This window comes from Plectropomus leopardus, chromosome 6 (genome assembly GCF_008729295.1).
Source record: "Plectropomus leopardus isolate mb chromosome 6, YSFRI_Pleo_2.0, whole genome shotgun sequence".
NCBI lineage: Eukaryota > Metazoa > Chordata > Actinopteri > Perciformes > Serranidae > Plectropomus > Plectropomus leopardus.
Window position 1 is genome coordinate 19,817,680 of NC_056468.1, and position 22,186 is coordinate 19,839,865.

The 22,186-nt window shown below is 39.0% G+C and overlaps 2 protein-coding genes across 2 annotated transcripts; one reads left to right on the top strand and one right to left on the bottom strand.

Annotated features, from left to right (window-relative positions):
- Positions 1-7,570: 7,570 nt before the first annotated feature.
- Positions 7,571-13,794, bottom strand: rfk (riboflavin kinase). Its single transcript, XM_042488416.1, has 4 exons — positions 13,269-13,794; positions 11,936-12,087; positions 10,295-10,397; positions 7,571-10,056 (listed from the first exon to the last, which is right to left on the bottom strand). The coding sequence occupies exons 1-4, from the start codon at positions 13,348-13,350 to the stop codon at positions 9,884-9,886; spliced, it is 510 nt and encodes a 169-aa protein (XP_042344350.1). The 5' UTR covers positions 13,351-13,794; the 3' UTR covers positions 7,571-9,883.
- A 5,844-nt stretch (positions 13,795-19,638) lies between these two features.
- LOC121944981 (beta-1,3-galactosyl-O-glycosyl-glycoprotein beta-1,6-N-acetylglucosaminyltransferase-like) lies at positions 19,639-21,957 on the top strand. The gene is made up of 4 exons (XM_042488970.1): positions 19,639-20,015; positions 20,189-20,282; positions 20,949-21,353; positions 21,472-21,957. Exons 1-4 carry the CDS (start codon positions 19,711-19,713, stop codon positions 21,955-21,957), a joined length of 1,290 nt encoding a protein of 429 aa, XP_042344904.1. The 5' UTR covers positions 19,639-19,710.
- Positions 21,958-22,186: the final 229 nt, after the last annotated feature.

Consider the following 22,186-nt stretch of genomic DNA (forward strand, 5'->3'; position numbering starts at 1 on the left):
ACCTCATCTGGCTCTTCTCAACATGGGGGAGGAGCAGCTCTACTCCGAGCTCCTCCCGGATGACCGAGCTTCTCACCCTATCTCTATGGGAGAGCCCAGCCACTCTACGGAGGAAGCTATTTTGGCCGCTTGTACCTGCGACCTTGTTCTTTCGGTCACTACCCAAAGCTCGTGACCATAGGTGAGGGTAGGAATGAAGATCGACCGGTAAATCAAGAGCTTTACCTTTCAGCTCAGCTCCGTCTTCACCACAATAGATCGGTGCAGAGTCTGCATTACTGCAGATGCCACACCGGTCCGCCTGCCGATCTCCCACTCCATCCTTCCCTCACTTGTGAATGAGACCCCAAGGTACTTAAATACCTCCACTTGGGGCAGGATCTCTTCCCCAATCTGGAGAGGGTGGCACTCCACCCTTTTTTGGCTGAAAACCATGGCCTCGGATCTGGAGGTGCTGATTCTCATCCCGGCCGCTTCACACTTGGCTGCAAACCAATCCAGTGAGAGCTGAAAGTCACGGCCTGATGAAGCCAACAGGACCACATCATCTGCAAAAAGCAGCAACCCAATCCTGAGGTCACCAAACTGGACCCCCAGCAGCGCACCGTCCCCACCATACACAGTGTTGACAGAGCACTGCTTTTCCTCCTGAGACGCCGGATGGTGGTTCAGAAGCTCTTAAGAAGCCGTCCGGAAGTCATTCTCCATGGCCTCACCGAACTCCTCCATGCCCAGGTTTTTGTCTTGGTGACCACCGTGGCTGCACTCCACTTGGCCTGCCGGTACCTGTCTGCTGCCTCCAGAGTCCCACAGGCCAAGGAGGCCAGATAGGACTCCTTCTTCAGCTTGACGGTGTCCACCAACGGGTTCGGGTGTTGCCACCACGACAGGCACTGACCACTGATCATCGAACTGCGGCCTAGGGTGTCCTGATACCAAGTGCACATATGAACACCGATTATGCTTGAACATGGTGTTTGTTATGGATAATCTGTGGCGAGCACAGAAGTCCAATAACAAAACACCACTCAGGTTTAGATTGGGGGACCATTCCTCCCGATCACGTCTCTCCAGGTCTCATTGTCGCTGCCAAGGTGAGCATTGAAGTCCCCTAGCAGAACGAGGGAATCCCCAGAAGGAGCACTCTCCAGCACCCCCTCTAAGGACTCCAAAAAGGGTGGATACTATGAGCTATGAGCTGCTGTTTGGATCACAGGCACAGGCAGGATCCGTCCACCCACCCAAAGGCGGAGGGAGGCTACCCTCTCGTCCACCGGGGTAAACTCCAACATACAGGCACTGAGCCGGGGGGCAAGAGGTATTGCTACCCCTGCCTGGCGCCTCTCACCAGTGGCAACTCCAGTGTGGAAGAGAGTCCAACCCCTCTCGAGAAGACTGGTTCTGGAGACCATGCTATGTATCGAGGTGAGGTCGACTATATCTTGTTGGAACTTCTCAACTTCGCGCACCAGCTCAGGCTCCTTCCCCACCAGAGAGATGACATTCCACGTCCCTAGAACTAGCTTCTGCAGTCGAGGATTGGACCGCCAAGGTCCCCGCCTTCAGCTGCCGCTCAACTCACATCGCATCCGACCCCTTTGGCCCCTCATATGGGTGGTGAGCCTATAGGAAGGAGGTCCCAAGTTGCCTCTCCGGGCTGTGCCCCATGGGTAAAGAACCGGTCACCAGGCGCTTGCCATCGAGCTCCACCCCCAGGCCTGGCTCCTTATAGTTTTGCAAGGCTAAACCGTAAATCATCAAGCAGTTATCAGAGAAAATGTGTGGAAGTGACAGTCAGTCTGTTGTGACATAAATTCCTCTGTTGCTTTAGGGTTCTGAGGCCATTAGTGATGAGCCGAACTGCCATGCCTGTGACCCATCTTGCGTGGACTGCCGAGGTCCCGGCTTGAGGAATTGCACTGTGTGTCCTGCTCTCCAGATCCTCTCTGATGATGGACGCTGCTTGTCCTGCTGTGGAAATGAGACACAACATGATGATAAACCGATACCCTGGGAGTGTTGTGACTGCAAGGCCTCACAAGGTAAACAAGAAGCCACACTGGAACACTGACTTCCAATAAAACACACAGATACACACTGTACTGAGACTTGTTACTTGTTAATACAATTCATATGTGTGTGGGTCATCAGTCACATTCTTTCAGGGCATCTTTAATTGTTAATGGATGACTTGTATCATTCATCTAATTGATAGCAATCCTAAATTACCTAAATATGTCCCCTGGTTAAGCTTCTTTTTGCTCTCCATCCTCCAGGTCCAGAACATGACAGGGTCCTATCTGGTCTGAGACCTATAACCAATAAATTGTTGAGAATTATTACATTTTCACAGATCATTTCTATTTTAACTCAAGGAGCATTTGTAGTGCTGGTTAATGAACAACAGAACAATTGCATGAATTAAAATCCAACATGATGCTACTCTGCCAATAAAATCTGTGCAGCATTGTGGCTCGAGTGAGTAAAATAAACCAAGATGAGGGACAACAGTCAGAGAAATAAGAGAGTCAGAGAAAAGTAATTTCACGTAGCGTGCTCTAAAGAGAGAAAAGTAGACCAGAGCTTTTTATGAAGAATGGACAGAATCTAACATGTTCATTCCTCTCATGGTCAGTTCAAAACCACTATGTTTCATTGTATGTTTCAAGAATGAGGCGATTATCAAAAGTGGTAATGTGACAGGCCACTACAAGACAAAGCATAGAGCATCTTATGAGCAAACATAACCATAAAGTTAGACATCAAGGGGGTTAAAAATTATTAAATCACCTACTGCCTACAGGTTACATTTGTTATTGTAACCTAATGTTGTTCTCATCTCCTTCTTCTCAGCCGAATGCATCCTAGGTGTCAACTTTGTAATGAGAAATGCTGAGGATCTAGAGGCAGAAGGCAGCACCGCCAAAGTCCTTGTCACTGCTTGTGTTCTAATTATCCTCTCTGTGGGTGGAGGGATCTTCCTCTTCCTCAATGCTCGATCCAGATCTGTTGCAATCACACCCAAAACCAAAGCGGGGGGCTATGAGAAACTGGACACCAACGGAGGCATTACCTCGCAACCCACTACCTCTTCATTTGGGGAGTACAGCGACAGAATTATTGATAGTGAGGACAATGAGGAAGAAGATGATGATGAAGACATAGTGTACATGGGGCAGGATGGCACGGTGTATCGGAAGTTCAAGTATGGACTCTTGGATGAAGATGAGATTGAGTTGGAGTACGATGATGAGAGCTACTCATACAGATGAAAAAAAAGCACAAAAGGCCTGACAGTAGCTCTTACTTGTGTATCACTGCAGTCTGAACATGTTGTGAATATTGTTTCTTACAGTTCCGCAGATACAGGATGTTTCTTTTTTTTTCTTAAAGTTGGATCTCTTAAGATCCTGTTGGCACAGTCAACAGACAAAACATGAAGGATGTCAAGCACACACAAAATATTTTTCAATGACATTACATTTCAAATATGTTTTTCATACCAGCCAGGTACCAATCATTATTTGTGATAACTAAAGTTCCAGAGAAGAATTGCAGGTTTAGCTGAGGTTTTATGGTTTTAAGTCTGACACCTGATTATCAACATTTTTCTGTTTTCTCCTACAGCCGTACTTACACAAGCATCATTTAATGGTGGTACTGCTTAAACTTTTTCAGGTTTGTACTTGTTGTTTACGCACTTCCTGATAAACTCTAAAGATAAATTTTTCCCATGTCCAAGCCAACTTAATATCATGATAAAAGATGCCAAACTTGTTCCAGCTTGCTATCTTGCCACAGCTGTTGACAATATAAAGGTACAGTTGATCACAGTTGGCAACATGTTTGCCATGACTACAGTTAACTGTCTGTCACTGCGTGAACAGCAGTGTTTGGCTGCTTAAAAAAGACACCTAAGGGAATTAAAGGTCTAGTGTGTAGGATTTAAGGATATCTATTGGCAGAAATGGAACATTGTATTTATAACTAGTTAACTGTTTGTAGGTTTCTAATCACCTGAAACCAAGGATTAATGTGTTTTTGTTCACTTAGAATGAACTTTTTCCATCTCCATACAGAGTGGGTCCTCTTCCACAGAGTGCACTATTTTATTTCTACAGTAGCGCAGAAGAGACAAACCAAATATTAGCTATAGATAGGATCATTCATGTTTTTGTGTTGGTAGTGGTTCTACACTTGACACTTGGGAGAAGTTTCAGTTCTACAATCTCACCATTAGATGCTACTAAATCCTAAACACTAGACCTTAAAATGTGCTTTAACTAATTTTCAATTTGTCCAGCTTTAAATTATTGATAAATTACCAACTCATTACCAGCGCCAATGTAAAGTTAGTCTGTAAACCTGCAGATGCCATCTAAGTTCAGTTTGATTGTTAATTCATAAGTTATCTGAGACGTTTGACAAATATGGCTGCTACGATGTTGGCATCAATAATTTTTTTGATCTGTCAGAAGAGTTTTATTTGAATTGTGAATGTGCTGACAAACATTTTCATTTTCTTTTAGTTTTTTTGCTTTCTGTATAATAAATCATTTCTGGATAATTTTTATAATTTTACAAAATAATACATTCATGTTAGTTACAATTTGAAGATTTAGATTTACATAACAAAACTTTTATTTTTCAGGGATAAAATGCATCAAGACTACATTTTATTACATTTAATTGCATATTTTAGTTTTTGTTATTAACAATCCAGTTAACTCCAAATTTAGAACGAATGCTAGAGTAACATACTTCCTCTGTTTTGGCATCATCTGGTTTAAAGCTCTTATAATCACAGTTGTAACTTTACTCTCAGCGCTTTCTATGTTACATTTGTTTAATTTGTAAACTGGATTTTGTATTGCACTACAGGAGTGACATCAAAATTCAAAGTAAACTTATTCACCAAAGTACAACCTGATCCGTCACACTGTGTGGTACTGTTTGGATTGTTTCAGGTTAGTTTACACAAGGAGGAAAATCTTCTCAGTGGTTTCACCTTGTATAGTACACAGTGAAATGCATCTGTGCGTGTTCAGATTACACATCAAAACGCGGCATAAAGTTGCAGGAGAGGTGATTTCCCAGGAAATTTTTCTTTGAGATTTTTTTTCTTTTAGCTCTACTCAGGGTCTGTTTTGACTTCAGTGCTTTGCATTTGCTTTTTAGTGCTGTCTCCCTGAGATAATAACAGGTCTGCCTCCCATCTACTGTTAAGTGTGAAAAGTGAATGATTAGGATCTTTCTCTGGACATATTTCAGGTGGAAAAATATGAAATATGCTGTGAATCATTGTTTTATAATAAAATTGGATTTTGATCTGTGCTATGAATTAACCTGCTGTTGTACAGAGGTGAGTTGAAGTGAGATGTTTCCTGTGAGCTTCATAACGTATATTGGATTGGATTTGGTGTTTTTTATGTTAAGTAACTAGCCCAGTCACCAGTAGGAAATTTTGGCACTGTACATTTCGGCAAACCACGGATATGTTAAAATTATAGGTTTCATATTGGTTTTATCAATGTTTCTAAAGTGACGGCTAAATGACCTGAATTTGTTATCGGGAGATGGAGGGGATAGTGTATGGCGAGGCAGCTAGGTGCGACGCCTGCCAGTGCTGCAGGCAACTCCAGGTCACTGTTTCAGACCAACAAACAACAAAACCAATTGTGTATTTGCAGCTGCTTGTTAGCCATCAAGCATGGGCGCTTTTTAATAACCAATTTCTGTGTTTACTTTAGGGATAACTTTAGGGCCATAACTGCCTTTTCAGCTGGGGTTCTGTCACCAAAACCAGGAATTTTCATCCAAAACATAACCAAGTGTTTTCTGTCTAAATCTAAACACACATTTATCAAAGAGTTGCTGAAATGTAAAGCAATTCAAAGTTTCAATGTACATCTACATAACTACATACAACTTCTACATATCCAGGGTTTGCAGAAGTGTTAAATGCCAACATTTATTCTTGTAACTGGGTTAAAGACAAAAAGCTAAATTAGTGTACACTACTTCTAGGTAAGTACGAAATCATTTTCAACTGGTGTCACTAGTTGAAAATGACGATCCACATAAATATCGACTTATTACCGAGTAATTTGTTGTAATCACTGAGCTGTTTAAGAACTGTTTTAATTTCTGTCGTGATGCCATGCCTCTGTAACCTCAGTGTAAAGTTGTCTTTTGGTAAAAATAACTTTACACTGAGTTCCTGTAGAGCAGGTTGAGTCCAGTGTCTTATCTGCGACTAGACACAACCTTGGCTCAGGGACATCGACCACTACACCTTTTTCACACGTGCTGTGCTTGACTTTGACATTTGCATTCCCTTCCTGGTCCTTAAAATCCAAATGCTTCAGGCTTTAGTTTCTGTTCCTGCTATGACAGGCATCTACACATCCACATATGAAGTTTGACTTTTAATCCAAATTTATGTATTGTTTAGTAAACATGATTTTCAGACAATTGGGCCTCATATGAAATTACAAGGAAATCCGTTTTCTTCTCAGCACTCACTTCCTTTGCTTGAGCACTGATACTTTTATGACACAGTAGTTTTAAGGGGAGAGTGTCAGTTCTAAGATCTTAATTTTTGCTTTTATATTATATTATTTAAGCTTCATTTCACCTAAATTATTACTTGGATTTAAAGTCCTGGCCAGCATGAAAAGTTTTACATAACAGAGCAAAAAAGACAGACAAAAAAGCAGCTAAAAGGTGAAACAATTCACACAAAACAAAAAAGAAACAGACTTAAAAAGAAAAAGCAAATATAGAAAACAATGACTTTGCAGTTTTCAGTTACATTGGTACTCAGTGGTCAGATATTCTGTCATCCTATTTTTGTAATCTTTGTGACAATAAAATAAAACTGTGATAAATAAAATAAAACTGAACTGTAAAAGGCGACTCTGTAGCTCACACCAAGAGGACAGTGCAAAGACTATAAAAGCAATTTTACTAAAAAGACTGTGGGTTTGAGGAATGGCACACATAATTTATCATTGTGGTATAATTACATAATTATATTCTATTATTGTCTGAACTTATTATTATATTAATAAGTTCAGACAAATCATTACATTTTAATTACAGCAGCAGAAGTTAGAGTAGTAAGTTAGAGATTGGCATTTAGACTTGGACCCCGTCTCTGCCCACAGATATGTTTACATGAAGTATTGGGAAGTGATAATAAAATAAGCCGGGGAGATGCATGGGGCTGAAAGAGCAGGCAGAAATACTGATGCAGACTGAGGTATGTCACGCATGTATGAATCAGTGCAGCTGCCTGAACTAGCTCGCAGGCATCGCTCTATTAATATTTGTATCTGTGCATAATTACTGACACTTATTAGCACAATAACGGCATTCATGTGGTTATCAGATAATTTTGGAGTCCCAAAAAGATCCCTTAGCTGTTTCAAATTTCCAAAAGGTCAGCCATGTGAATATGATGTAATATTTAAAGCTTTTTTTCCAATGCTTTTCGGATTTAGAATAAAGGGTATTTCTGTTACATCTCACCCTTACATGGACATAAAAAATTAACCAATAAATGAAATAAATTTGACAAAACTATTTATTTGATTAAATTACAGATAACACAAGAATGAAACATATAAGAGGTGTTGAACCTTTAGCTGTATGTTCAGTAACCCTGGTCCCTGTGTAAACTAGATAAAATGATCGCAACATATGAGCCTCGAGAACATCTGACCCTACAGCAGCAGGGGTTAAATGTGTCAGGGTTGTGAAAACATCCCTCTTAAAGTTCCAGTGTGTAGGATTTAGTAAATGACAGTGGCTGACACAAAAATATAAATGGCCCTATCTAGAGTGAGTGTTTGGTTTGTCTGTGCTGGGCTACTGTGGAAAAACATGGCGGATTTGTGGGAGAGGACTTGCTCCATATGTAGATATAAAAGGCTCATTCCAAAGTAACAGAAACACAATGATTCTTATCCTCAGGTGATTATAAACTAATGCAAACATAGTTCTGAATATTATATGCCAGTTCTGCCAACAGATGGCCCTGAATCCTACACACTAGCCCTTTAAAATCTTTGACAGGTTTGAAGCAGTAGCACATTACAATTCAAAGTTACAGTGAGAGTCCTTCGGTACATTAATTGCTTTAAAGGATGAATATAATGAATAATGTAGTGTTCAGCATGGAGGAATAGCTTTCACACGGCAGTCGATTTGATGACTGACATGACACGATTGCAGTGAAGTACTGCTTCCTGTATTGATTCTTTCAGTCATTTCCCTCTCAGTAAAGAAACTGATAAAAAGGAAAAGTACAAAAACTTCCAGACTGAGAATAGAAAGGTACCTGGATAACTAAAATATAACACAGACTTAAATCCAAATTATCACATAGCTATACTCTTATATTTCATTCATTTAAAACAATTATTTACAAGGCTTCTAAGACCTTTACACACTTGGGTTAGGTTTGTAAAAGCTAAACAAGTGCAGGCGCGCACACGAACAAACACACACAGACCTAAAAAGCATTGTAATGAGAGCTAGTTTTTGAACACATTTGTAAAAAAAATTTAAAGACCTCAAGAAAAAATGAAACTGTGATGTATATATTTAGGCAAGATCAAGAATATTCTTGTGGGTTTTTCTGCATGATCATCCTTTTGAATATATTTATGGTATAAATTTAAAGTCCATACTGATCTTGCCCTTTGTAAATATCAGAGCAGGGAACAGGGGCTGTGGGCCTTACACTTCATCTCCAATCACCTGTCAATGTTTTACTATCAGTAACAAACCCACAGAAACTAACAGACTGTAGGTCTAAACATTAAGCAGCTGCAGTAAAAACAACGTGCATAAAAATGTGCTTAGTGATCATCTGCAGTTCTCTACTGACCAAACAGGCTGATACTGGTGAATTTGCTGAAGCTAGTTTAAAAGACTATCGTTGGAGCATGTTTTTGTCAACATTTAAATAAATTACCATTCTGCAGCAAATCAAATAATCCCTATGAGATTTTTTTCCGCAAAATGCATCAAAAACCCCAAATTCAATCTCTGATTTGATGTAATAAACTTGTTGTTCTGTTGGGCAGTGATAAACAATAGAGGGTTGGTTTCACACTGGAAAAACATTTTCTCTCAAGGAAAATGAGAAGAGGAAGCAAGGATACTTTAAAAACATAAAATTTACATCATTTATAATTTAATCTCCCCCTCTTCACACAGAAGCCTTGCATTTAGTCTCATTGTTGCATAAAGTCATACAACAACCAGTGATTTTGTTAAAGATGATGGTGCCCAAACCTTCTGACACAGAAGCATATGTCAGCAGATAGGAAATTATAAATATCGAATTTTTCAATGTTGGCTATGTAGTCTTCACAGAGTTTGGTTATTGTTTACGGTCCATTTCGTTACATACAGATCATTACAAAATGTTATGTTTGGGTCACCTTCATCCTAAAATTTGCAGTTTTAGGTACCTTCTCATATAAAAGACTCAAACTATACAGCCGGACCATTGACACCGAAGAGATTTATACACAATGATGCTGTTAGATGAGGCAATCTGGTTCTGATATATACCCATACAGGAAGATAAACGGTTCTTCAAACACGGACACAATGAGGAAATAAAAGAAAAACACAATTTAAAAAAGATATTGATGATGAAGTCCATCTGCTGCCTTGACAACAGCTAAGAGATCTTAGAATGAGGCTGTGCATTTTAATAAGTGCATACACCTGTGTGTGTATAGAATCCTTTGTGTTTTTCTAGTGTGTGTGTGTGTGTGTGTGTGTGTGTGTGTGAGTGTGTGTGAGTGTGTGTGTGTGTGTGTGTGTGTGTGTCTGCGTGCAGTGCAACAGTCACGGCCAGCTGTCAGTGACCATTCATAATAGTCTGTGATGTGGAAGCGCTAGTGTGGGGCAGTGCTGAGGATGAGCTGGGAGCACTGGTGAAGAAATTGTCGTCTCTCAGTTTGAGATGCTCTGGGAGTTCCAGCTTGGCCTTGGCCTCCTCAATGTCGTTGTTTATGGCTGCAATAAGCGCTTCTATTGCATTCATAAATGAGAGAAATGAAGATATGCAGTAAAACAGTCAGCAAAGAGAGAGAGAAAAGTACAAAGAGACAAATAATGAGCATTCAGAAAGATTGGCTTCATGGTGGGTTAAGAGAAATATGTGTGAGATTAAATCTGGAGGCATGAAAAATCTTAAACTTTTGACTGCCTGCATTCAAAAAAGGGAACGTGTGTGAGATCCCCTGAGAGAAAAATAGAGGTGTCATACCAAGTGAGTTGAAGCTTCTCTCTGGACGGATGTAGCCCACCATGACAACACTCAGAATCTCCCCATAAAAGTCCTCTTTAAATGTGTGAATCACATGGGTCTCCTGGAACAAAATAATATGATTTAGTACTGTAACTGTAAAATGTCATTTACTGAATTTTTACTTTTGTGTATACCATAATGTATTATGCTGGGTTCACACTTGAGATGTGATGGAACATTGAACGGGACCAATGTTTCAATTCAGTGATTAACAATCCAATAGTATGAATGCAAAGTGAAAACTGTAATACATGTCATCATCTTAAAAATACGCCTTTAGTTTGAAATGCCCATGGCAAGTCTGTGTCACAGTTTTCATCCAAGCCCACCTAAATATTTAAACAGTGCTAGCAACCTAACACTAGTGACCTCAGCAGTCAGGGAAAGACAATAACATTATTTACTAGTAATGTTTAACATAATTTGCAGACCGCTGAAATGAATAGAATCACAATCCATTCATTTACACCTCTCGATTACACTGAAAGCTGAAGCAGCACAAAGTGCACCAGTTTTCTGTGGAGTGTTGCCTGCTACCCTTTTTGTCCGTGTTAACTAACACACAGGACGCACGGCAGCAGAGGCAGCCCACGACCCACAGTGATAGATTCAGCGTCTGGTGTATTTTTGTTGCATGCAGCAAGCACATCTTGCAAGAAAACAAACTGATAATCTAACAGAGAGCCGGGGAGACGAGCATTCGTGCACACATGCGCACACACACACACACGAGCAGACACAGCTCTACGTGTAATTAGAAAAGACAGAGGAGCAGTTTTGTTTGCTGACTGGTGTACAGACATGCTCTCCTGGTGTGAACAGCCAGGCCGCTGCTTACACAACAACTAACAAATGGCAGATCAAGATGCTTCCACGTCCAATGTTACCATGATGTGAGAATGGCTTGCATTTAACCCTGTTTCTGCATGTGAAATTAGTAAAAATACGGAAGTTGCAAAAGAAAGAATGAAAATGGCTGTGTATGGCGTGTGTATGAATATGCAATACTGTTTTAATAATAAGAAAACTTTCTTTTTTTTTTAAATGGCCATGTAGAAAAACGATAAATGAGTGCCCTGGGGGGCCCCAATACGCCATCAGCACCATGGGCAGAACCAACACTATCGCCCAACATCATAGATTATTTAATTTTGCTCCTCTCATTCTTAAAACCCCAGCAAAACGAGTATGTTTGAATAACTACGCAACACAGCTGACTTAAAATGACGTTATTTTCGGGTGAATACATTGGTTTCTGGTGATTGTTTAGGGAAAATATAATAACCCGGCAATTGGTTAGAGTGGACCCAATGTCAGAATGAAGATGGAAACAGAGCGTCAAGAGATGACAATTCCATCTGATATCAGGCAACAACATGCGCTTTCACTTTACAGAGCAGATGTTACTCCAAAATATTTTTCTCCCTCTGTGGGAAAATGTACTCCAATAGCACAGCCGTGGTCTTGTGACTTCACAATCACTGCCTTCAAACCCTAAATTGTCAAAGACCTTTTAAAATCTTATAAATAGATTTGCAATGCGCACGCCATCTCTCTGACTAAAACACAGATCATGCAGATTTTTTTTTTTATACTGACCATGGACTTCTTGGTGTTTTTGTAGTAAGGGTTCCAGCCAATGCTCATCACCATCTTGTAGACATCACCATTACCGACGCAGGCCCAGCCATAGTAGATCCCTGTGCCAATGTCTGCTGGAAGATTGTCCACCACCGAGTCAGGGAAGTTGGCTGGAAATGGGAGAAAGAGTCAGAAAAGGCTTCGTATGTACTGTCAGCTAGAGAACCGCTATTCCTGAAATTAAGTAAGCGCCCTACTTGGGGTCACCTCTAAGCAGACAAAGATATCTTTTTAAACCAGAGAACTCTATTTATAGAAACCGTTTAGCTCATTGGTAAGATAACCAGGGTTAGTTTGGTTGGTAAAATTCTAAAAATGAATCGATATTTGATATTTTTGATTAGGACTGATGTTGGTTAAAAAATTAACTCAATGACAAGAAAATAATATTAATGTATATATTTTTTTAAAGCTTGATTTTGAAAAGGGCATACTGTGCGCAGAGCGACAGGCGTAAGCGGGCCCTAAGAGTTATTTTATCACTATAATTAAGATTAGGAACCATTTTTAAAAAGTAAGTACTTGTAAAATGTCTTCCTTTTGAAAATAACTAAAATAAAGGTGTGAATCTCTGTCCAGTTCTAAACAACTCATTCAGGCAATGAAAACACAATCATCCTTGTTTTCAGGTGATTATAATTGAGTAAAAACATATGAATATTAGTGACTAGCATTTCTGACCTAAACACTGGGCCTTTGAGTCAAAAATATTTCGAAACCAATTTGAACAGATTAAACTTATATTTTGAAAGGCACTGCTGTATCATATGTGTATGCATGTATGTATATATATATATATATATATATATATATATATATATATATATATAAAAAAAAACAATACAATATGTATTATTACATAACGAGCATATGATGTTACTACATATTTCTAAGAACAGCCATAATTGCATAATAGCTTTGACTACTATCAGGCTTTATCATCTCACAAGTGCCGTTCACCTTCTACTCAACTCACAGTTACAGCAGTCAAAAAAAAGGAGACGCGTGCTCATTGCGTAAACCAGTGTCGTCATCAATACCGCTCGGTGAATTGCTAACTTAACGTCAGAAACGTCAATGAATGATCAATAATGAGGTATCTGATGAACCTTCCGAGACAGGCTGGCGGACACTAAGGTCTTAACCACAGACTGACCATGTTAATTATCTGCAGGTACTCTCTCTAGCTGCTCTGGACCGATTCAGGCTGACCTTACGTCACCTACGTAAACCATGGTATAGGTTAGCAACTCAAAAGCTCATACAGATCAAAGAAAGATGATTAACTCACCTGTGGGTATACCCAGTTCTTTGCTTCCTCTCCCGAAGCCTCGGATGACCTCTCCGCGGCAGAAAAACGGAAGGCTTTTCATGACTAGCTCCTCGATAACAGCTGGCTATCGTAGATGGAGGCTACAGAATGACCTCGAAACACACAAGGAAGTCGGACCGGCTAATCAGCCAACTCTAGTGGCTAGCGACTGTTAGACAGTCAGGAAAATAAAGATCTTACCCTTGTAGATTTTCAGGTCCGTCCTTGCTTTTAGCTCTACCCTCACCTGCCTGGCTAGCTTGGTCGAGTTGGATAAAGTTGAACGTCACTAAGCAGCGATGGTAAAACTTCCCCCGCTATGCTAGCTAAGCTAGCTACAGTTAGCTTCAATGGAAGCACCCTACTCCCCTAAAACGGTTCCGTCCAAAGGTTTTGGTTGTACAGTACTCAAAGGATTACAGTCCTGGTTGCCTTTAGGTCTACTCACAGTATGACAGTGAATATGAAGTCCTCGTAATTACATGTGTTGAACACATCTGCCCCCTCGACGCTTTGCTGATGTCATTGACCGCGTGACCAAAGCGGGCCGGGAGTCATGTGTGGCGTTCAGGGGTTGTAGGAAAAATAAGCATTTGCAAATGAGGCATTCACGAACCCATGTAGGGAAATGCGACGCAGTGTCTCGACGTGAAAGTCTTGCCCTTGCGTTCTCCCTATCCAAACCTGACCCAAAGGTTATATACTTATAGTACTTATCAATGTATGGTTGTGTGTTTGAATTATATAGAACTTATTTTTACTTGAAGCACTTACATAATTATATTTTAAATTACTCATATTAGGCTATTTTTTATATATATTATATATTATAATATAATATTTAAACCATCATTTGGGCCTACAGCTTTGATCGATTCTCCCAAGCAACGGTGATCCATAAGAGCTACATTTTTCAGCTGCCCCTCCTGAGCATGTGGTACAAAAATCCTGACTTTTTATTTTATTTTATTAAGAAAAAACAAAACATTATGGTTTCTTTTTTTGTTTGTTTTTTAACCAGAAAAACTTAAAGTACTTTTTACTCATCAAGTCCTGGTGGTCCTCATGCGCCCGTGAGGTGAATTAGGAGTAATTGGGACATAAGGTCAAATGAGACAGTATAACTATACAGGGTTTATTTTCTAATTTTTTTTAGTGATTTTTTCTTTCTTTTTGTTGCTTTTTAGCTGTGAAACCACACAATCAAAATGCATGGAATATGCAACAGGAAAGGAAAAAAAATGTAGTTAAAATAAATTATGCAATAACCGTTCAGCCTGAATCAGTGATCAAATTTGCCATCTAAATCAAAGTTACAAAAATATGATTTGGGGTGGATGTTACAACTCCTTGGAATTTGATAAAGACGAACCATCTCAAATGGTTAGGTAACATCTTCAGCAGGCCTCCTACAGAAATATATCACTTGATGGCCTTTTTTTAAAAAAAAAAAAATCATAGCAAGAAAGCTTACAGAGGGGAGAAAATTTATAAACTGTCCCCAAACACCCTTCATTCACCCAGTCTCTCCCAAACCTAACCATTGAGAGAGGCACTACATTAACAGGGATAAAACACTGTTTGATTGCTTTTCTGTTGATGGGGCCTGCCTGAGGATATACCATACAGTGTATAATAAGCTTATAGAGAGCCTGTCTGTCAGGTTTGTTGGTAGTTTGTTTTGGCGTTTCAAACCACAAGAGGGCGACACAAGGGCCATACTTTCCAAAGCACCTAAGCCATGGCCTCAGACAAACTTTTAAAAATGTGTCCTCAGTTTAAATGTGGTCCCAGTTTAACTCCCTGTACTGTACCTTGGGTGTGTAGCCCACTCGTTCTAACTATTCAGATCTGATATGGTTTAATATGGTTTAAAATTGTTCTTAAAAATAATTTTAACTTCAATTTTAACAATATTAGGTTACATTGTGCCTGTTAAGAAGAGTATCAGAGGTGAACCTTTACATTATCTCAGCTTGAAAAATAAATGAATGAATAATGACACATAAGAGGGAAATACAGAGATCATTAAGCAATAATTAAAAACTGTATGGTTGTGCCAATGTAATTTAATTTGGCATAAAGTTCTGCATAAATACATCCATACATCAATTAGTATCAGATTATTCAGGCAGGGCTGCAGCATCACCATGAGCCCAGAAAAATACAGAGCACCCAAACTTCAAATTATTTTAGCATGCATGAATGAGAGTGTTTTTTCTTGATCATTCATCTGATTTTATAATCCTATTTCATGGCATGAAGCACAGTTGATATGTTAATAAAATGTAACAGCAGCATTACATTCAAATGGTCCACACATATTAAATACATATTTTCATACAATATGGTTGCATATAAATGTAGAAATTGGTCCTGAGGTATAATGTGTAACCTTTGGTAATATTTGTCCATGATGCAATTATGATGGTCTACACCTTAGTTATACAGTGCATTTAAACATGAAGGTCTTATCACTCACACCCTCACGTGTATATATTTATACAGATAAACATGACTAAGCATACCTAAGTGTTGACACACCATAACCTTTTGAATTCGTTGTAAGTGTTTCTCCAAATCTCTGCACTTATTTCTAATAATCCAGTACACTGGAGCATAATCCCCAAACAGTCAGAACTTGTAACTAAAAAACAAGTTGATGTTTGAAATGTTTAGAATCCACTACTAAATTCATGGCAAACCAATTTTTTTGTCATTATGCAAATTGACAGTGTTATAGTTTCACTGAACCTAGTCATTTTGATAAGTTTAATTAGATGTCATTTAGTTAGTTACAATTTAGAAATAAAACATATTTTAGGAATTATGGTATGCTTGACAGGTATTTCTGGAAATAACATTTATCAAAAATCTCCCATGTCCCCTACAGCGCTACTATTCAAATTACCCCTGGGGTTACTTCTCCATCTTCTCCATCTACTTCTTGTATTTGTATTTATTCACAGCGTCACATGTCCTTATATGTTCCTCTGAATCAAAAGGTTACAAACTATGCTCTCTGACAGTTTTTATTTACTTTTTCTTCACAGCGTCCTTGTTCAGGTGTAGATTTATGATAAGAAACAAGGGAACAAAACCTGATATGAAGCAACAGCCATTATCAGCGTGGTCTTATGTATTTGCATAGTTGGTGGAACTGTAAACTGCCTGTTTCGTAAGACTAGATTAATGTTATGTGATTAATGTTCTTATTATGATGCTTTGCTATTTTAAATGGTGCTACAGTATATAAAGGAAAGAAAAACAAACAAACAGATGTGTCAAGGTGTGGGATTAGACATGAAGAGCCCATGTGACTTTCATAATAAGAGCATACAACTGTTACAATATTAGGAGAGGTAAACTTATTCCTGCTGGCACTATAGGATAAAGCTTCAATGCCCAGAGTCAAGCCTGCAGGAACAGCACTGCAATGGTCTGTTTTGAAAAAAATGAAAATAATCAGGACCAAATTTGAGCAGATCTGTGCATGTTCACAATTTAAATATTAATAATCAGGGTTTTTTGCTCTATATTTTACAAATATTAGAGGAATGCTGAAGACCATTAAGATTAAAATTATAAACATCCTGAGAGAAAGCCTTGCTTTCATAGCCAATTGTGCCCCGGGCATTTACCCATGAACAGACCCCTGAACAAGTGCATCCAGCAGGTTTAGAAGAGAGAGAGAGAGAGAGAGAGAGAGAGAGAGAGAGAGAGAGAGAGAGGGAGGCAGATACAGAGACAGAGACAGAGACAGAGGGAGCCACATCAGATCTGCTGCTTGCTGTTACAGGTAGGACAGGCACTTAAGTATTCTGTTGTTAAGGTGAACAAATTGTAAATGACTTTATTTTATTGTTTTTGCCTAAATAATGTAATGTACATGATGTCATAGTGGTTCACTCAGCACATAGGAACTACAAACAGCAGTTTTGTTTGTTAAGTTATAGCCCCTGTCATGAAATAACAGAAATGTAAAAAGAAAGAAAAAAATAAGACACATGTAAGGGCAAAAGGGGTGTAAAAAAAGTATGATTCAAATCAGTGTTGTTAAGTAATATTCTGAAAAAAGTTAAACAACTTGCCTTACAGTCTATCTCATGGAACATGATAGTGCAATTTGAGAAAGGAAAACTAATTGTTGCAACTTTATAGGATAGGCTGGGAGGACATCTTTTAAAAATCTGGAAATAGTAAATAAAGTAAAGATTACTTTTCCCAGTTGACCTGGATCCTCAGTTGCCTGATTTCTTAGGTGCATGGGAGGGATATTCTACTCTGCATTAAATAGGGTTGGAACTGTAAAAGTGAATTAAAATACTTGCTAATGTTAGCCTCTTTTAAGAACATTGAATCATTGTCCAGACCTCAGAGTTGTGCAGCAATTCAAAAATACAGAATTGAATTAAAGGGCAATTCAGTCTGATTATCAGTTCCCAAAATGTACAAGTGGAAAAAATGCAATTTAATCATGTAAATCATCACCAGAGTAAATGTAATTTGGTTTCTTCATCCAAAAGAAAACATGCATCTAAAGACAATTTGCAGGGAATAAGTACAGTATGTTAAGAGATTCCTTTACATCACTGAGGAGTGGAATTTACTGAATCTGGAAGAACAAGCCCAGCCAGCTATATTTAAAGATTTTCTTTCAAGAGTGATGTCAATGTAAAGCAAAGTAAAGCCCCCCTAACCGGAACATCCCGTTTAGCATACAGGGTTTTACGTGTGTATCTGACTTTGTTTGAAAAATCCAACAGATTTTATTCTTCCTTTCTTCTTTATGCTAAAACTCTTTTAAAGGCAAAAAATCTTGTTTAATTTACTTGACCAATTCAAACACAATTTAAAAATTCAAAATTTCTTTTCCAGAATTAAATCTAAGGAGATATTTTTTTTTTTTATATATGGCTTTTTTGATTAAAGCCATATAGGACAAAGGAGGAAAAAGATGTTTGACTTTTATCATGGTCAGATTATGAGACAATGAGGCCCATTGGAACAGTCATGCAATAGATTTTATAGTTTGACAAATGGCATTGATATTTTTTTGGTTTTAAGTTGTGTTAAAAAACAAGAATCCAACATCTTCCAAATGTCTTAAAAACATCATCTTAACTTACAATAACAAAAGCTATAGAGAACCAGCCCAGATTCTGTAAAACAACATGATGAAAAATTCTACACCACGTGATATTTTAACATTGGTAAACAATTACAAGTTTGACAGCTTCATTTTCTTTCCACCTAAAACGTAATGTCCATCCAACCTAAGAGTCCAGCATCTTTCTGAGTCATAATGACATCCGGTGCCAGCTGGGATCTCTCTGTGGTTTTGTGTCTATGTATTTTTTTTTTTTTTGTCAGTGGTTGTTTTGCCCCTTTTTGTAGTCTTTTGTGTCTTTTTGTAGTTGCTTTGTGTCTCTTTCTAGTCAGTTTGTTGGTTTGTTTGTTATAGGCTCCCCATTAGCTGGGCCCAAAACTACAACTAGTCTTCTTGGATCCACTTTACAGACACATTTCCTCATATTCATATTCATTTGTTTGTAATATATCATTAAAGATGTAGTCCTCCTCAGTAGCCTTTTCACCTAGTATACTAGTAGTGTAATCTACTTGTCAAAAATTTACTTGACTAAACATAGAAGTAGTTTTGGAATTTTTTCATTTCAACTTTAGAGGGCTGAAAAGTACAGTCTGCCTTTCGTTTATCTCCATATCTTAACATTATCTACTGTGTTACATGAACTTTGCTTTATGGTCGCCTTAATATTTCATACTTGAAAATCACTTCTCTTATCTCATTTCCAGGTGGAGTAACATGTGGAGTGACTATCTGCATCGATTTATAATAATAGGAACTTACTGACACGTTGTTATTATTCCACTAACATAATTTCTAGTCATGCTGGAGTACATTTAATCACAGCACTGAGCAATCAGTACAAAAGCTCCTATACACTCTCGTACTCTGATGAAGACACAGTGGTGATGAGATGTCTGCACAATAAAGACTGTGAACTGATCAGTGAGCCCCAGCTCTTTACTTATGACTTGGAAAGTCATTGTACTCAAGCTGAGAATCGCCTGATTTGGCCACATGCTACTGGATGATGCTTGGGGAACCCCGTTTCAACTTGCACCTATACACTGTGCCACAGAACAAAGCCTCCATCAGATTTATTTAAAATCTTATTCTTAAATAATATTTTAAATTAGAGATAAACAGCAGAGCATGTACCAAGTCTATTGAAATGATTCATAGGCCAAATTCATTTTAAGTAGCCCTACACGATGTTTTAAAATGCACAAAATAAATCAGTGACTGTAGAAAAGAAATATAAAGACTAAGCACAGCTGGACTACATACAGAACTCACACTATTAAAGTTTCTTAGTTGACGTCCTCCGCTGAAATGATGACACGACTAAAAAAGGGCCAGTTGCTCCTGAAGCTCACCTTTGTACTGGGATCACTGTGGATGTTTGCCCTGCTAATTCACCCCAAAGGGAGCTGGGATCCTACATTCACCCTCAGGTACAGCTGGCTGGAGTACACAGACGCTGATGGCGGCCCAGAGAAAGTGTGCAACTGTTCAGCAATCCTGCAGGGAGACAGAGAGGCAGTGGAGCACGCAAAGTTACTGACCATCACTAAAGACTTCCAAAAGAGTGTCCAGATCCCCGATGAGTACTATATCCATGCAACCAAAGACTGCAGGTGTGTTGCTCTAAGCTACAGGTTTCAGCAATTGTATAACTGTGATATATTAGTTCAATGTACTGAATAATAGAAATCAATATTTGTTAAAGGTTGTGTATTTACAGGAAATAAAAGTTACACATGAAATACTTACCAAAGATTAATATTTGTTTGATGCTGTGCATTTGCAGACAATTCAAGTTAAGCAGGAAGTACTTAACTTTCCCATTAAGCCAGGAAGAGGAGGAATTCCCTTTGGCTTACTCCATGGTTGTACATCATAAGGTATGTAATTTCTAAAGCCTAACTTTATATTATCAACAATCATTGATTAAAGTGGCACTCCACTAATTTCAGACACAGAGTTTAGTTTATAGTCCAAGTAATGCTTCTCAGTCTATGAAAAACAATGAATAATGTCCCATGGTCCTCTGGAGGAAGCTTTCCAGGGCGTTTGATAATCAAGGTTATTTCAGCTTTACATTGAGAGGTTTCACTGGTTCACAGCTGGGGGTCTAGAGTTTGAGTTTTTGTATTGTTTCAGAGAGAAAGAAAAGAGAAATCAGAGAGAAATGAAAAGTACCCTTTTGGTGCGCTTCAGCCTCTGGGGACCAAAATGAGTATTAGAAAAAAAAAAAACTTACAAAAATAAGCCTTACTTTCCTTGCTGGCACTTGCTGGCATATATGTTGCACCATCACAACAAGAAGAACCACATCACCATTGCCTGCGGTGCAGGAGAAGAATAGTACCATAATAATAATAGTACCATACCTGCTGCTTTAGTTCTGTCTCTTGTGAACCCCCCCCCCAATTTAATGGAATGGAGCAATGCTAAATTGCTGGAGTGACCCTTTAAATTGTCCCCAAAATAAAGCAAATACATATAACAATATGTACATATACATATACAACATACACAAAACAAAACTGTTTTTTCATGTATTCTAGGTGCAGAACTTTGAGCGACTGCTGCGAGCCATCTATGCACCTCAAAATATCTATTGTGTCCACATAGACAATAAAACAGAAGCTTCAGTCTTCTCCGCCATCAGTGCCATTACTTCCTGTTTCCCAAATGTCTTCTTGGTCAGCCAGACTGTGAGTGTAGTCTATGCTGCATGGACGCGAGTGCAGGCTGATCTTAACTGTATGGCTGATCTCTATAATGCCAAAACGAAATGGAAATACTTCATCAACCTTTGTGGCCAGGATTTCCCACTGAAGACCAACTTGGAGATTGTCCAGGCACTGCGTTCACTGAGGGGTGCTAACAGCTTGGAGTCAGAGAAACTGCCTGCACAAAAGCAGTGGAGGGTGTCAAATGCTTATCACATAGTTGATGGGCAAATCAAGGTACTTCTGGAGATTTTTGTGTTACATAACCATATTAACATGTTGCACTATTAACTTTGTAACTTTCCATTCAGATTGACTTAAATAGTCATCAACTTCACTATTTTAACTTTCTCAGGAAGCAGGAAAGACAAAGGAGCCACCTCCCTTCAACCTGCCCATTATGTCAGGAAATGCTTACATAGTGGTTACCCGAGGCTACATCCGCAGCGTGTTGGAGGACAACCGAATACAGACACTTATGGAGTGGGCCAAAGACACCTTCAGCCCTGATGAGTTTCTCTGGGCAACCATTCAAAGAATGCCTGGTGTTCCTGGCTCGACGTGGCCCAACGCCAAATTCGACATGACAGACATCAATGCGATCGCGAGGCTGGTAAAGTGGGAGGGCCATGAGGGGCCCCAGGGTTCGCTGGAGGCAGTGTACCCAGAATGTGAAGGCAGTCATGTCAGGTCGATATGTGTTTATGGTGCCGGAGACCTGCAGTGGATGCTTAATCAGCATCACCTCTTTGCCAATAAGTTTGACGCAGACACGGATCCCATTGCTATCCACTGTTTGGAGAGGTATCTGAGACAGAAGGCACTAGCTGAGTTACATTAGGTGTACTTGACAATTATTCTGGCAACCAGGAATGAGTCAAACAAACTTTGACTCATTGTTTCATAGCTTCGCAAGCTATTTTATCTATTTTTTTCTGAAGAGAAAGTCAAATAAAACCTATTTCAAGATACTTTTTAAAAGTATTTATATTTGGAATATTATTCTATATGGCTGTTTGTTATGGTAAGCCAGTGCGAGTGCATGTAACCCCTGTGTTTGTATCCCACTG